General features: G+C 49.1%; 1 protein-coding gene across 1 annotated transcript; it reads right to left on the bottom strand.

Moving 5' to 3' along the window:
- Positions 1–273: 273 nt before the first annotated feature.
- Positions 274–10995, bottom strand: BEST1 (bestrophin 1). Its single transcript, XM_010711183.4, has 10 exons — positions 10859–10995; positions 8523–8682; positions 7615–7709; positions 6993–7226; positions 6176–6330; positions 5095–5172; positions 3786–3938; positions 3266–3346; positions 2614–2765; positions 274–2248 (listed from the first exon to the last, which is right to left on the bottom strand). The coding sequence occupies exons 2-10, from the start codon at positions 8672–8674 to the stop codon at positions 1057–1059; spliced, it is 2292 nt and encodes a 763-aa protein (XP_010709485.1). The 5' UTR covers positions 8675–8682; positions 10859–10995; the 3' UTR covers positions 274–1056.
- Between the last annotated feature and the right edge of the window lie 4053 nt (positions 10996–15048).

Here is a 15048-nt window from a genome sequence, read left to right as displayed (position 1 = left end):
GTGTACAAAAACAAGTTTTTGCATCCTCCTTCATAATATAAGCTAGACAAAGTGTGGCAGGTAGGTACTGTCTTAAAAGATAATGTATGGGGTATTAGATATGGATTGTAGTGCCACTTGCCCAGCTCAAACAGCTGTGCCTGGCAGGCAGAGGGTTGGAATATTGTGTGAGGATATTGGAAGGGAGGTGGGTGGACTAGATTTATCATGTGCCCCTTGTGATTGAAGGGAATGTGCAGCTTTCTGTGAAAAGAGGAAGAACTTCATGGTTCCTTTAAACTTTTATTGTGTGGAAATTGAAATGAGGAAGCAAGTGGTCCTGGACATCTGCCTTGCTTTCAGTGTGGTTTTTTTTGGGGGGCGGAATGGAACTCATTAAGAATCTTAGCTTTGTGTTGTCTGCTACCATCTGGATAACTTTGAGTGCTTTCAAATCAGCAAAATATGATAGAAAACTTGAAGCAATGTAAATACCATCGTTGGCAGCCACTTTTTTGAATAGCCTTAACCTACTGTTTTACTGGTGCTGGAGAACATCAGCTGGATAGGACTTCATAAAGCACTGTGGCTCTGTATCACAAATGCTGTGCCTCAGTTCCTTTCTTTCCCTGGAGCAACTTGTGCAAGTCCTGGGCCTTATGGCAAGTAGTCATGTAAACCTGGAGCTTCAATTGCTGTGATGTCCTTAACTACGTACCTCTTCTGCTTTAAGCTATACCTGCACTCCAGGGTCTTCAGAACAGTATCTGTTCAGCTATGGTTCTACAGTTAGGCATTTGTAATACCTAATACTAGAAGTCTTATTTTGCTAGAGTGTGTAGAGATTTTATTTTTTTTTTCTTGTTGCAGGCACTGAGCTCAAGTGCCTGCTACTATGCCTGAGTCCAGTAGTGGTGAGTCACTGGTGCTGGGCTGTAGGTGAATAATACTCCAGAAACAAGAAGTTTGGGGGTGCAGCACTGCCCTTCTTTTAGGAGGATGAGTGCTAGTGTGGGCCAGGTGTGAAGACACTGCAGTATCATTTCTACCTGGCATACGTGTGTGTGTCAGTCTCCTTCAGCTGCACTGATCCATCTGCTCTTCACATATGCTTTCACTTGTCTCCATGATCACCTCCATCAGCCCCACGTAGTCACCCTCAGCAAGAGAGATGCCAGAGTCATTAGTGGATGGACTTTCTGCTCTTCTTGCCTCTCTCGTAGGAGGAGCGTTACTGCTTCTGTTTGCTGTATCTCTCATGCTCCTGGAAACCTCTGATGGATGCTGGTCTGGTGCACTGGCTGCGTCTTCTGAACTTAGACTGTGAGTATCGGGGCCTCTGTTCCCTATGGGGCATCTCTCCAGCACTGGAGATGAGACAGGAGTGAATGAGAAGCAGAGGGAGGTGCTGCTGCTGGGCGGTACGTTGCTGTGTTGGGGGAGGGCACCCGATTGCTCAGAATTAGGCGTGGTTGTTGCTGCGTTCTCCAGAGCTAGCCAGGGTGGGTGGGAGCCTTTTAAACTCTTCAGACTTTTGAAGCTGCCCTGCTGCTCGTGGTCTGGGGACTCTGCTAGGAAAGGGAATTTAGGGCTGTCTGATGCTGTGGACAGAGCTGCTGGACTTCCAGTGATGGCAGCTTCTCTGCTTTTACTGCTAGAGTTGCTCTTTTCTTCTTCCACCATTACAACCAGCGAGTCGGGACCTTTATTCCGTTCTGTTGGCCAAATAAATGTTTCCTTTGCACTTGAGCCGAGGGAGCTCTGGCTTTTGTACGTATCACTCATCCTGGAAGGTGAGGAATTGACAACAACGTCCTTAAGAGAATTTGAGCATGCAGCTATGCTGGAGAGTGCAGGGGGCTTCTTGCGCCCTTGGCGTCTCGAAGGGAAGATCATGGGGATGGAGCTGATGGGTGTCTGTGGAGCACTGTAGAAACCAGGTCTCTCATAAAATGGGGTAGATATGAAGGCATCAAACTCCCTCAGTTTTCCATCCTCACCGTCCCACTGCTCCTGTGAGTTGGTGTCTCCCCTTGGCTGACTGATGTTTCCCGACTTGCCCATGTCTTGGTACATGTAATGGGAGAAGGGGGACGTGGGCTCCCCTCGCCGGCGCAGTAGGTTCATCCGAGAAGAGGACCTGGAGAAACTTGGTGACTGGACACCCAGGAGACGGCCCAGGTGTCCCAATAGTGGTGTGGAATGGTTTGCTTCCTCGTTCTCTTTAATTTGCTCCAGGGGCTGGAACTCCATCTCTTCTTTCTGCATGCTGGGGAAAGGCAAAACAGGCTGTTACGCAGCCAGAAAAGATGGTGCTTTCTGGTGGTGAGGCTGGCATCACAGGGAACATTGCTGCCAATGGCAAGCTTCTCCTGTGTTGCCACACCAGTTATGTGTTAGGCCCTCCACTACAGGGATCCTCGCTCTAGAGGAGGGGGGCAAGAAATCGGAGGTTTTTTTTGTGAAGAAAGATACTGGCTGTCAGTTTTGGACAAATCTGTAAGTATTTTAGAGCAAGGTTTCACTGACTAGATAGGAATATAGTGTTCTTTCTTTCTCAAGTCTAATATCCTGCACTGCACCTGCTCTAAGGTGTAAATGTGGTCTGTTCTGACTCCCTGTAGCTGCACTCACCTGATATCAAAGGTTGATCCAAGAAATGATGGGCGCTTGTACTCAGCGGTGGCTGCAGTGTAAGGTGGTTGGGGATCGGGCTCGTTCCAGTATAGGTCCTTCTCCAGAATGGGCAAATCCTGATGCATCTCATCCACTGCCATAAGGGAGACCTGGGGGGAACAGCAGGAATGTCGAAGTCAGCAGCCTGTTATCAGCAGACAAAGGGATGCAGGGCGCAATGTAGCATGGAAGTGAAACGAGCAGCTGGATTTGCTATATGATTTCCTGTCAATTGTGGGGTGATTTTGTTTGTTTGTTTGTTTGTTTGTTTGCATGGAGAGATTTGATTAATTAGAAGGAAAGTGGTGTGGGATGAGAAATGAAAGCAATATGCTCACTAGAACTAATGAGCTTAGTGTTAGGGAGTTCTGAAGGAGAGTTATTGCACAGAAGAAACCAGAGGAGGTGATTATAGGTACAGGCATGGCGTGGGAAAAGCCAGGGAAAGACAGAAATTATGTCATTCAGTGTCATTGAAAGGCAGTGAGGGTCTGAAACAGAATCTAGACCCATCATGTGTGCTGGAAAATGAACCAAGGGGACAAGTGAAACCTTAGGTGCAGTCCTCAGTGTTCCTCTGCAGGTCAGGAGAATTCTGCCTTCACTTTACCTGCAAGTTCCTGTCGATGAGCCAGTTGGTTTCAAAGTCATCATCATCCTCCCCAAAAGGGTTAATTAGTTGCTCAGCCACCTGCACGTGGAGATCACACAACAAAGGTCATGGTCATAGCCACCCCTTTCCCTGCAGGGAGAATGTCTATTGGACAGAGCCCAGAACTGCACTCAAGGATGATGTGCCCTGAATTTGGAGCAATGCTGGTTCTCCCAGAAAGGGGATGGCTTAAAAACAGAAGCTTGCCAGTTTCTAGGAAGCATCGATATATAGGTAATGCAGTCCACTGCCTCTCTTTTCCCTCAAACTTAGAAAAGGTGAAGCTGATTGTCAAGTGAGATGCTCAGAGCCTGAGAGTGTTAGCATTGCCCTTAGCTGCCATTGGCTCTCCATTTGTCTCCCAGCAGCTGGCATGTTGCCCATAGGCCACAGTACACAGCTGGGTTCTTTGTGAGCACAAACTGGGAAAAACGCAATGGGTCGGATTGCAGCTCCAGGCATAATTTCTTGGACATACCTTTAACCATCCAGCATAGAAGAAGAACTGCAAAAACGTAAAGACAGGCACAAAGAGATCTAGTTCATGGCCAGGGTATGCTTTTTCAGGATCCAGGAACTGCCGCCCGATCAGACAGGCCAGGAAGAAGCTGTAAACAGCCACGGTCACCACCTGGGAAAGATGCCAAGGGGACACACCAGAGAAATTAAGTTCCCAACATGCTTTCTCAGCATTTTTCTTTTCAGTTCCCACCCCACTTATATCAAAACTGCGGTGAGCTGCTGGCTCAGGAGCCTTTTGAAATCCTTGTATTCAGTTACAACAAGCTTCCCCTCTGCTTTTTGCAGGAAGATTAATTTTCACTACAGAAAACTTTCAGTGTACCCTCTGCCCTTCATCGTTATGTACGCTGCATTTCACTCCACGCCGTCCCTGGAATGACATCTCTGTCCTAGTAGTTCTCTGGAGCCCCTCATGATTTGGTAAGCATTTTCCATATCTGGGAGGGGAACCCTGAGCATTAGTGCCAGCTCTGGTTTGGTCCTAATGAAGGATATTTTTATATTTGCCTGCTTGCTTGCCCAAATTTCAAGCTTCAATGAACTTTGTACTTTTCTGTGTAATCACGAGACTGGAAACTTCCACTTTTCAAATTAATAGCAGCTGAGACTCGTGTCAAGCAGGAAGGTTCAAATCAAACACCCAGCATCACGAGACTCTTGAGTTAGCCAGGCACTTCCCAGAAGGGAACAGCACAGGGCTGCTTCAAGATGCACACGTTACAAGGTGCCTGCAAAGACAAAGACAAACTTTGCAATGTGGATGGGCAACTGTAGAAAAATGGGTCATGCACCGCAGAGAGGAGAGACTGTTCCAGACCATCTGGTAAATCCTGCTCACAACTCCAAGACCCAACTGAGGCTGCCAGAGGAGCTATCAATTTGGGCCCAGTCTTTTCTACAGCCTGACATAGCTCTGTTTTGTGGACCTAGACTACAGTGATATCTCCTGTGCAGGGCATGGGTCTGCATGTATCTGTGTTTTCTGTGCACTCATATGGAGCACATTACAGGTAACTAATTACTCTCGGAGAGTGTTTCTGTAGAAGTGGCTGTGTATTACAGAAATAAGGCTGGGCAGTGTGCGTGCTTATGAGTTATGTGTGCGTGAGAGCCAGCACGGGCCTTGCATGTACAGGCATGAGAAGTCCAATCATATGTAGCATCAGCATGGTCTGTGTGTAGGGCAGGGATGAGGTCAGAGGGGATTCCAAAGCAGCGTGTGTAGGCAGGCAGTGCAACCATGGATGTGGGGAAGCCCATCTCACCTGGGTGTAGACCAGGGGAATGCTGATCCAGTCATACCCATAGAGCCGCCCGCATTGGCTGCGCAAAGTGTTGAGCTCCTGCAGTAGGGAAAAGGAAAGATCTGTTGGCACTACATTTGTGTGTCCTTGCCCATTTCCTCCTGCTCACACCTCTCTGGAAGGTGGGACTCAGCCAGGGCTCCATTGGGGTCCAGCCCTCCCCCAGCAGACCACCAGCGGGGTCTCACACTTGCCATGGGAGACGTCCTTGCTGCCTGGATGTCTCTGTCTGAGACCTAAGTCCCTTCCTAGCTTATTTCATAGCAGAGGTTATCTCCTCACAAAATGAGTGTCTCAACAGATCAGAGGCAAAGATATCTTAGAAATATCCATCTCTCTTTTGACTTGTGAGCCTAGATAAATAGCCAAGAGGGATGAAACTCACTTCAGGCAATAGAAACAACCTAGATCTCTCAGCACGTGAATCTTAGAGGGGATGAGCTGCTCCAGAGTCTTTCTTTTCTCTGCAGCTCTGCAAGGACCAATGCCAGGTCCTGCTTGTGGAGCATGGCCTGCATCCCAGGACTATCCGAGGGTTTTCAATAGAGAAGTTCTCTGCAGGGACGTTGGCTGTTTAATATGCTTTTGACTTCTGCTTTTTTCCAGACACATGCTTTGCTTCCTTGTGGCTTTACAGCTGTATCTTAGAGACCTTCATTGGAGAATGGAATGTGTGAATGCTGGAGGAAGTTTGATCCAGAACACGCTACATGGGTGTCTCCTATAACTACAACTAGATGTGAATCAAATTGTTCCTCCCAGTCCCAATTTTGCAAAAGATGTTACATTCTTTAGCCTCTGCTGCGTGTGGCATCACTGATGTGTCAGCAAGCCATGAAAAATTCTACTTTGTCACCAGCTGGAGAGTGGCAGTTGGGGTATTTCCCATCAAAATGAATGTAATATCCTCAGGGACAGACATGGCTCACTGTCTGGACATCCCACCTCAACATTCCTGTTCCTTGCCTGACCTCTTGAAATCCCTGCAATTCCACCTGGAGGACTGGATGAGGATCTCAGTTGCCTACTGACTGTCACTCACATTCAGGATGCCTTGGAGCAGCACGCTGTCCCGGATCCTCCCCTCATTCCTTGCTTTCACAGCCAGATTGGAGAACCACACACATGGGATCCAAAACTTGTTGTGGGGAGAATTCAAGCTCTCAAACTTCTTGTGCTCTTCAGGTGTCATAAGGCCTAAGAGGAAAAGAACAGACGAGAGAGGAATGGCCATAGAGAGCAAAAGGTAGTCACCTTATCTCTTTTTATAATCACAGGAAGGACTCGGGCATTCAGCCTTTGGAAGATGCAAAAAAGCATGACAAATTTTGTTAAAATACTGATTTTTAAATAAGTGCAAGAAGAATTTCTAATTTCATAGAATAACCCAAGTTGGAAGGGACCCATAAGGTTCATAGAGTCCAACTCCTGGCTCCACACAAGACCACTCAAAATTCAAACCCTCTGTCTGAAAGTGTTGTCCAAAATCTCCTTGAACTCTGACAGCTTGGGGTTGGGCAGCCCGTTCCATGCCCACTGCCTTCTGGTGCAGACTCTTTCCCTAACCCCCAGCCTGCCTCTCCCCTGACACAGCTCCATGTTTGGGTCCTGTCCCTCGGCTCTCTGCCCCCTGCTCTCCTGGTGAGAAAGCTGTAGACTTTGGATGTCTGCAGAATGTTTGACCAGCTCCCAGCCAACAGGGAGATAGAGAACTGCTGAGGGTGCAGTTACCTACTGTTGAGAATGTGATAACTCGTGTCGTAGAACTGCACCATCTCTGCTCCAGAGTGAAGGTCAAGTGGCAGGGAGCTGCTGCCTGCCTGGCCCAGAGCTGTTCCGAGGGCAGCACCAGTACTGACCTGCCCTCACAACGTGCTCCATGCTGGGGAAGCGCTTGTACACAGCAGTGCTGACGGAGCGCAAGATGAGCACGCTGCACAGGTTGCTGTAGCGCATCAGCGTGCGACGCAGCAGCCGCCCGTACTCATCCTCCCCATCCACGTTGCAGGAGACCAAGTTCATGATGCGGTCAGGCCATGGGATGCTCTCGTACTGCGCCCACCAGCGAGACACCACCAGGGCCACGTAGAAACCTAGAGGTGAGCCGAGCAAGTTAGCCATCCTGAAGGAGGGGAGATGTGTGCTCTTGTATAGGAAGGCTGGCACTGCTCTTATGGGGATGAGTGAAGGCAGACCTAGAAGTAATTTGGATCTCCGTGCTAAAGCTGGCTTTCACAGCTTATTTAGAGATATTTGGTCCTTGCCCTCCTGGTAAAACCAAGAGCACACCAGTGTATCTGGGCAGTGAAAGCTGTGTGCATACCTCACAGCTGCAGCATTAACTGATGTATTTATCACAAAGGCAGAATCAGGGAACTGCTCAGTGAATCCTGCCTGCTTGAAGAGCTGTGTCGACCCAGGGTGAGAGAAGAAATGCTGTCCGCTTCCCCTCCCTGCGCGTTCACAGTCAGAGCTCCTTACCCAGCACAAAGGACACAGGGATTAGCTCAGCATAGCTGTTGCAGTAGAGTGCCAGCTTCTCAAACATCAGTCTTTGGCTTTCGCTGAGGATCAGCCTGAAAGGGAGGAACAGAGACATCAGCCTCAAGGAGGAGACTGTGCCTTGTTGGGCCTGCTGGGTAAGAGTCTGGCAAGGGAAAGCAAGGACACGTAGCCACGATACAACCATGCTGTGGGTGTGGGGTGACGTGGGGAGCACTCAAAACACCCTGCCGATATGTCCAAAGGAGCCTGAAGTGGTCGCTGAGTGGTAATTGCTACAGTCTGATTAGGGAGCCCTATGTTTTTCACACAGGGGAGAGTGCTATCTGGAATCAGGTGTTTGCCATAGTGCATATTTTATTTGATACCCTGCAAAATGTCAGTCCAAGCTCTGCTCACGTCAACAGTGCCCGATATGAGCTCCTCTATCTTAGAGCTGCTTCCATGCTGCATTCACCCAACCAGGGGAGCTCCTGGCTTTCCCCACCCATATCAGATCCACCCCAGCACACAGCTGCCTTCTGACAGGTCTGCAGTCTCAGAGCTGATGTCTGCTCTCAGAAACGCTTCCCACTGTGGATCACCTCCAGCACCAGTTCAGCCTTGGTCTCTATATGCCATTCTTCTCAGGTAGTTATCACATGCAGCTTTTCATCTCCAGGAAGAGGATCCGTGTTCCTCTCCAGGCCCAAAGAAGGAAATCTGTCAGCTGCTCTGCCACTGCGGTAGTGAGGAAAAATCCTTCCTCCTCTGAACAGAGGCTGGTTAGTGGCTGGCTAGCTGCTTTTTCCTAGGACTGCTGTCCCAACCCTGGGTTGTTCAGTTGTCCTGCTTTGGGACCAGCTGAGAGCAAGGAACTGTGGTGGTGCTGGTGTAAGGATGCTCACCTGTAGACAAGGCTGATGGCGAAGTAGAGGGAGATGAAAATAAGGAACTCGGAGTAAAGGAGTTTGTAGATGCTGCCTTTCCATTGGAGCAGGAGCTGCGAGAAGGTGCCTAGGCGGGCATCAGCCACGCGGTTAGTGTATGTCACTGTCATCACAGATCCTGATAGGGACACAAAATGAGCAGTTGTTGAAGCTGCCAAGCAAACCTTCACAGAGGGAGGCCTGGACAGAACAGAAACCTCAGGTGTCCCAGCAAGGTGGAAAGGAAGGAAGAAAGAATGAGAGAAAGAGCTGAAATCAAAAGATAAATCTGTTGAAGTCGTTAAGGTAGAAAACCAAGAGGAAGCTTATGGTGGGCAATTACTGTGATGTGTTTACCAGCTTCTTCCTGTGTTTTAACTGCATGAGGACTGGTTGCAATGACAATTCACTTTCTGGTGAAGCCCCGTGTTACTAGCGCTGGATTGTCAGTGTTCAAATGGAGCTGCTTGATGGGAGTGGACAGAGCCCACGTGCCACTGTCTTCCGCAAAAACAGTTGTTTGAGATTAATGATCAGTCTCACAAATTCCAAAGTTCCTTACCCTGTTTTTACAACAAGTATAGCTGTCTTTAAATTTGGGCTGATGTGCGTGATGACTATGCCAGCCCTTGTACTGCAGGCAAAACAGCCTTCCCTGTCAGAGAGCTGAGGGATAGGTTTTGGCTGGGCTCACAGAGCACAAATTCCAGTAAATGCACCTCCCCAGTCTTCATTGTGAGATAAATTGTGCTGAAAGAAAAAAGAAATTTTATCCAATCATGCAGCATCCTTGCTGCACTTATTGTTTTCTAACCCTGGGTGAACAATTATTTATCATCAGTTAATTGTTAGACTGACATACAGATAAACCTGAAGTTTTATATAAAAGTAAAAGCCAGTGTAATCCGTGCCATTTGTGAATAATTATTCAATTAAAAAAAACTTATGGAATTTCTAAATTGAATCAAAACACATTGCATAGTTGTTAGACATTGCTTTGGCACTGAGGTTAATAGTAGAGGGGCCTTGGCTTCTTTCCTGAGTTATGGAGGTACTGGGAGGTACTTCCAGGGCTGATTCAGCCCTCACTGGTCTGTAGCAGCAGCTGCAGGCATGTGAATTTGTGCCCATCCTCCTCATTTAAGCATCCCAATGATAGACCTATAGTTAGCTGAGGAAAATTCATGTCCAAGCCAGCTGGTGCCATGAAGATAAACTCCAACGTCTGTTAGCTACTTCAACAAATAACACCTTTGTCCTGACTTTGGCTTCTTGGTTCTGCTCCTCCTTTGGGTTTCCCTGTTACAACTCTCCCCGAATCCCCCAACGATTCTTTTGGAAGGGCAGAGTTGGCACCTGCCCTGCCAAGAGCTCCCCAGCTGCACAAACACCCCTTTCACTGCATACTCATACACGTTCACACCTTTCCCATGTGTATTTCTGGTCAGTGCACAGGATTGAGAAGTGTCTTGTAACTGCCCCAAAGACATCATACACGAGTTGTACAGATGAGAAATATATGGAAACACATGCAAATGCACTGGGGGCCGCTTACAGGAAGCAGAGTGTTTGCTTTAGGCTTCGGGTCTTGAAAGTGCTCAGGGAGACTCTTCGTTGCGTAATTCAAATGCAGATTCACTTTTTACCAAACATGGAAAACTTCAGCTCTTGTCTATGTAAGTAATGGATGTCGCCCACCTCTGTGCAGTTCTGTTCAGGCACAGGACAGAACACAGAACAGGGCTTTTCCCAGTGCTTCTGCCTGCAGCCCTGCGCTCTTAAGGCAGCTCCCTGCCTGCCAGCCTGTGCGCTTGGCCCTGGTTGTCACTTGGCAGCTGGCACGCTCGCACTGCTGCGTGGGGTTGAGGTTGGTGGTGCGAGGCAACTCACTACAGCACCGGCACGATGGTGTTGGGGGGGCAGAAGAGCCGTCCCTGCACAGAGCCCAAACAGCCCAACTCCCCGTAGGGTGACGGGGAACGTGGCACAGCCAGCCCTGCGCCTCTGCTCCCCATCTCTGCTGGCATCAGCTTGGCAGGTCCCTCTGAGCTCACCGCCGCACCTGGGGATCGGCTGACACTGACCAGGCTGCGGGAGTCCCCAGCAATGAGAATCTTGCAGCAGCAAGCCAGATTTGCCTGTGCAAGTTGTGTTACCCGCCGCTTAATGCTGCAAACAGACACGAGCACCTATTGCAAGTGCAGAGAACAAAGAGATGCAGTGGACAGAGAAAGCAAGAGTGTCGAGCTCAGATGCACAGTAAGATAGACAGACTGATCAGCTAATCTCCGCTCTTGTGAGGACTAGATACTCACAGTCACAGGCTCCTGAGCTATACTGGAGACGGTGGAGGTTTGATCCTGCACGTGTCCTCGCTGGGTCCTTTGTGGCCAGCGCCACAGCCTGCCTTTCCTTGCCCCCTTGGCTCATGGGGGGATTGAACCTGACAGACGCGGTGTACTAAGGAGCCTGAAACCACTTGGGAGCTGCAGCCGGTCACTTGATGCCATAATCCTTTCTCATTACAAAAGAGACTCTGTTGTCTTTTGCCCTGTTCCTTTCTAATCTTCTGAGTAAGCCCTGCGTGTTTATAGAGGCGGCTGAAGGAGGGGGAGGCAGGGCTGGCTGCTCCACACTGCTGCTGCTAACTCCTGGCACAGCCATGGTGGCTGCCAGAGGAGAAGCATTTTCCGCTAATTCTTTCCTGTTTGGTCCCTTTCTCTGTGTCACAATCTTCCGGGAGCCCCAGGAGATTAAACAGAGCTGGAATTCTGCACAAATGCTGTAATGTGTGTCCCCCTTTGGGGCTCGCGCAGCCCTCTCTTCCCCAGGTGCTCATGGATCGTTGGGTTTGTGAAACACCTGGTCTATGCTCCGCCAGGCTCTCAGCAGAGGTTTCTCTGTAATTCACTGCCCTTCTCTCTGTCTCTGCTGAGGGACTGATCCATCGCAGGGACAGAATCCGGCACTTGCTTAATGCTTCATGCAGCAGACAATTGCCCAGCCATCCAATTTGCCAAGATCTCTCTGCCATGCCTCTCTATCTCCAATCTAATTTAATATCCTAATGTAATATAACATGCAAACTTATTTAGTATTATTATTTAGTACATTTGAGTTTCATATCTAGAGCATTTATAAGAACATTAAAGAGAAATGGCCCCAGCACGAAGCCCTGGGAGCCACACTAGATACTGGCACCAACCTGGTGCAACTCTGTTTTCTGTTACCCTCTGATCCTGACCCATCAGCCAATTGTTCAACCATCGTATTATATTTTTGTCTAGTTGTATGCTGGACATTTCATCCAGAAGTACTGAAAGCTTTGTTTTTCAACTGGGACCTCTACAGATTTCCAAGACCATAGAAAAATAATTGAGAGGTCTCGTGACGGCAGCCAGCTCTAGAAGAAGAAGAAGCTCAGCTAAGACAAACTTCTGCCCCACTTGCATCATGTTTTGGTACTGTTTGTTCCTGTGCTCTAAAGAGATGGCACTTAATTGCCATGGGGGACCGGCCCTGATGGACCCCAATACGTTCAGAAGCAGTTTCCCAGAGAACCTCGCTAAGCTGGTTACTTGAGCTGCCTGAAGCCTGCTCTACCACCTTCTTTCTGCTCGTTGCTTTTGGAATCTCTCTGTTGCCCTAGTTAATAGCATCTGCCCACTGCACATCTATATTTCCTGTCAGATTTGCTGACCTGCTGTAATATTCAGTGTTCTGGAGATAAGGAGCTGCCCTGAGCTGTATCAGCAGCAGGGATTCATTTGCCCAATGGTGGGAGGCTGAGCCTAACCTAGAGCAGGGGGTTGTTCTGCTGCTTCTCTCAAACAGTTGCAGCCTGGTAGCTGTCTAATGTGGACCTCCTAGTACAGCTCTGGAAATTGCTGTCAACAGTGGGTAGATGATAGTTGAAAGCGTGGGACTCAGTGCCAGTATCTGAGGTTTTAGTTCCTGTGTAGGCTGTGGTGTGTTCAATTTTATCTAGCCCTGATTGCTTTTCAGCAATAGTGAAAACTCCTGCCTGCCACCAAAACTATGGAGATCATCTGATTTCTTCTACTCTCTGAGCAGAAGCTGTCCTGTATTGGATCATATAATATGGAGAAGGATATGGGCTCACATCTGGTGGAGGTAAGGTGCCATAACCCGCCATGTGTTTGGGAGCGCTGCCACCCTACACACGAGGAGAATATGCAGGGTGCGGATGGACCCAGAGCACTCAGCCTAACCAGGGCTCTTCCTGCATGAACATCCTGTGCCCCTGGGTGCCTTGCAGCTCCTTGGCCCTGGAGCCAGGGGTGACTTTTTTGGGGCAGGAAGGAGGGCCGGGCAGAAGAGAAGAGGCAGCATGATGCTTCTGCTGTTTGAGATACAGACCTGGCAGGAGAAGCACAGGCATGGGGAGGGCCATGGGCAGAAATTCATGGTGTGGAGCAAGATAGATAGAGCTCTTATCAGTGGCCAGATGCCGGTAAGTAAGGTATCACTGGCCCAACCATGGCAAACCCAACTGACTGACTGATGCAGTATATAGCTTTGCACCTAGCTTATGTGTGAGTGTCATGAGCAGCGTTCACCAGGACCTAAAAAGCCCAGCTATCCTGACCTTCTGAAGCCTTATCCTTGGCCAGTAATGAGGCAGCGTGACCGTGGTGTGGCTATTACCCCAGTGTGAGCAGCATCTATCTGACACAGGAGGTGAGGTACCTTGGTTTTGCAGAGGCTCTGGGCCAATGTCATTCCAAAAAGTTGCATTGTGCTGCCTGTCTTAGCTTCTCGCTCGTAGGGCTGAGCTTGCTGCAAGGTCCCTGAAACATTGCTGCTGGGTTGCAGCTGCTCCCAAAGGACTTTTATGGCAAGAATCATAGGACTGTGGTCCCAACAGGGTCCCTGAATGACTCTGGATAATGAAAATGCTTCCAAACACCCAAAAAGTTCTGTGTATGGAGGAAGATCTGGGAGAGCACGAAGGTGGGCTCTCTCTGGAGGCAGGACTGTCCACACGAGAGACCAGGGTCTGGGGAGGACATACGTCTTTGAGATACTACTTTGCAGAGACATCTAGAGAGAAGGGATTAATAGAGAGGCAGACAGAGACAGTTCTAGAGAGCAAGGGGACAAAAATTGTTCTCTCGAGAGATTTTCTGAAGCTGTAAGGATTTTCTGTGGCCCTGGGGACTCTAACATGGAACAGCAAAATCTCCAGCATCCAGCTTTTGATGGAGGGATATGCTGGTATCTGAGGGACTCCGCTGCCCTCCTCTGAGAGCAGTTCATCCAGCAGTTCATGTGGCTCAGTTACCGTTAGGACAACATCAAATATTTGTGGCATGTAGTATGAAAGTAAATAATTGAGGTGTGGCAGCAATACTTGGATAATTTTTTGCATTCCCTGTGGCCTGTTCTTCCAGGCCTCAAGCAAAATTGCCAGTCTGAAAGCAGCAGAGGAGGAGCAAGGATGCACTGACGTCCATTCTCAGTCTCGCTGCCTTCCCAGTGCCCTTGCAGGCCCTGGAATCCTTCCCATTTTCTCCATTTTGCAGATGTGCAGATTGGGTTACTGTGACGGGAAATGAATCCCTCCCCTTGCACTGACTGTAATTCATTTGCTGCAGCTGCCTCTGGGAAAGGGACAGAGCCCTCCCTACAGTCTGCCAGAGAACAAGTGCTTTTCTCAGGACACGAAGGGGGCCAAAGCTCAGTGAAACCCCTCTCCCACTCTCTGCTTTCAGTGCCAAGATAGATGCTGATGGGGTTTTCTTTCAAACTAACACTCTTCCTTGGAATCTGATGTTGAAAAAAGAAAAATAATAATAAAAAATGAAACCATCTAAGGAAGTGCTGTTTTCACAGACATGACTGACTAATGTTTGAGCTTGCCGTGAGCCTCTGGAGAGGATGCAGTGACCATCAGTGCTTTCGTGAATACCCTCAGGCCTCTTCCCTTTACATTGCGGGACTCATAAGAAAAATCCATCTCAGTAGGGACCCATGGAACTCAGGACATGCTAAGGGTGCTCAGTGTGTGCTAATTTCTTTCTTTGTGGACCATGTGCAGTTTGGACAGTCCTCCTTTCTTTCCAGGTTTCCCAGCTGCTCTTTTTCTTTCCCGATGTCTCTTCCTCTGGGCTCAGGCTGAGCTCTTCCAAAAACCGCAGCTGTCAGCAGGAGAGCAGCAGCCGAGATCTGGCAGGGGTCAGCAGCGCTTCCAGTGCCACAGCAGGACTGTGCCAGGCTGCATCTGCCTGAGCAACAAGCACTGCTAGCCCCATAAGCAAGTCCCGCTGCTCTTCTGTCTCTGCTTTTTCAGTCTCCTCTTTCACCCGGTCACCCTGGGAAATAGGCAGCAGTATGTTTGGTGCTGAAGGCAGATCTCATCCATGAAATTGGAGATCTTAGCCCCAGAGATCCCAGAGGAGCCTGGCTGGAGCCTTCCTCGCCAGTTGAGCAAAAATGCTGCATGGCTGGCCAAGGTCGGCTGGAGGGAGGGGAGCGAGTGGGC

This window comes from Meleagris gallopavo, chromosome 5 (assembly GCF_905368555.1).
Source record: "Meleagris gallopavo chromosome 5, MGAL_WU_HG_1.1, whole genome shotgun sequence".
NCBI lineage: Eukaryota > Metazoa > Chordata > Aves > Galliformes > Phasianidae > Meleagris > Meleagris gallopavo.
The sequence above is the reverse complement of the archived record's forward strand: the minus strand, read 5'-3'. Positions and strand labels throughout refer to the sequence as shown.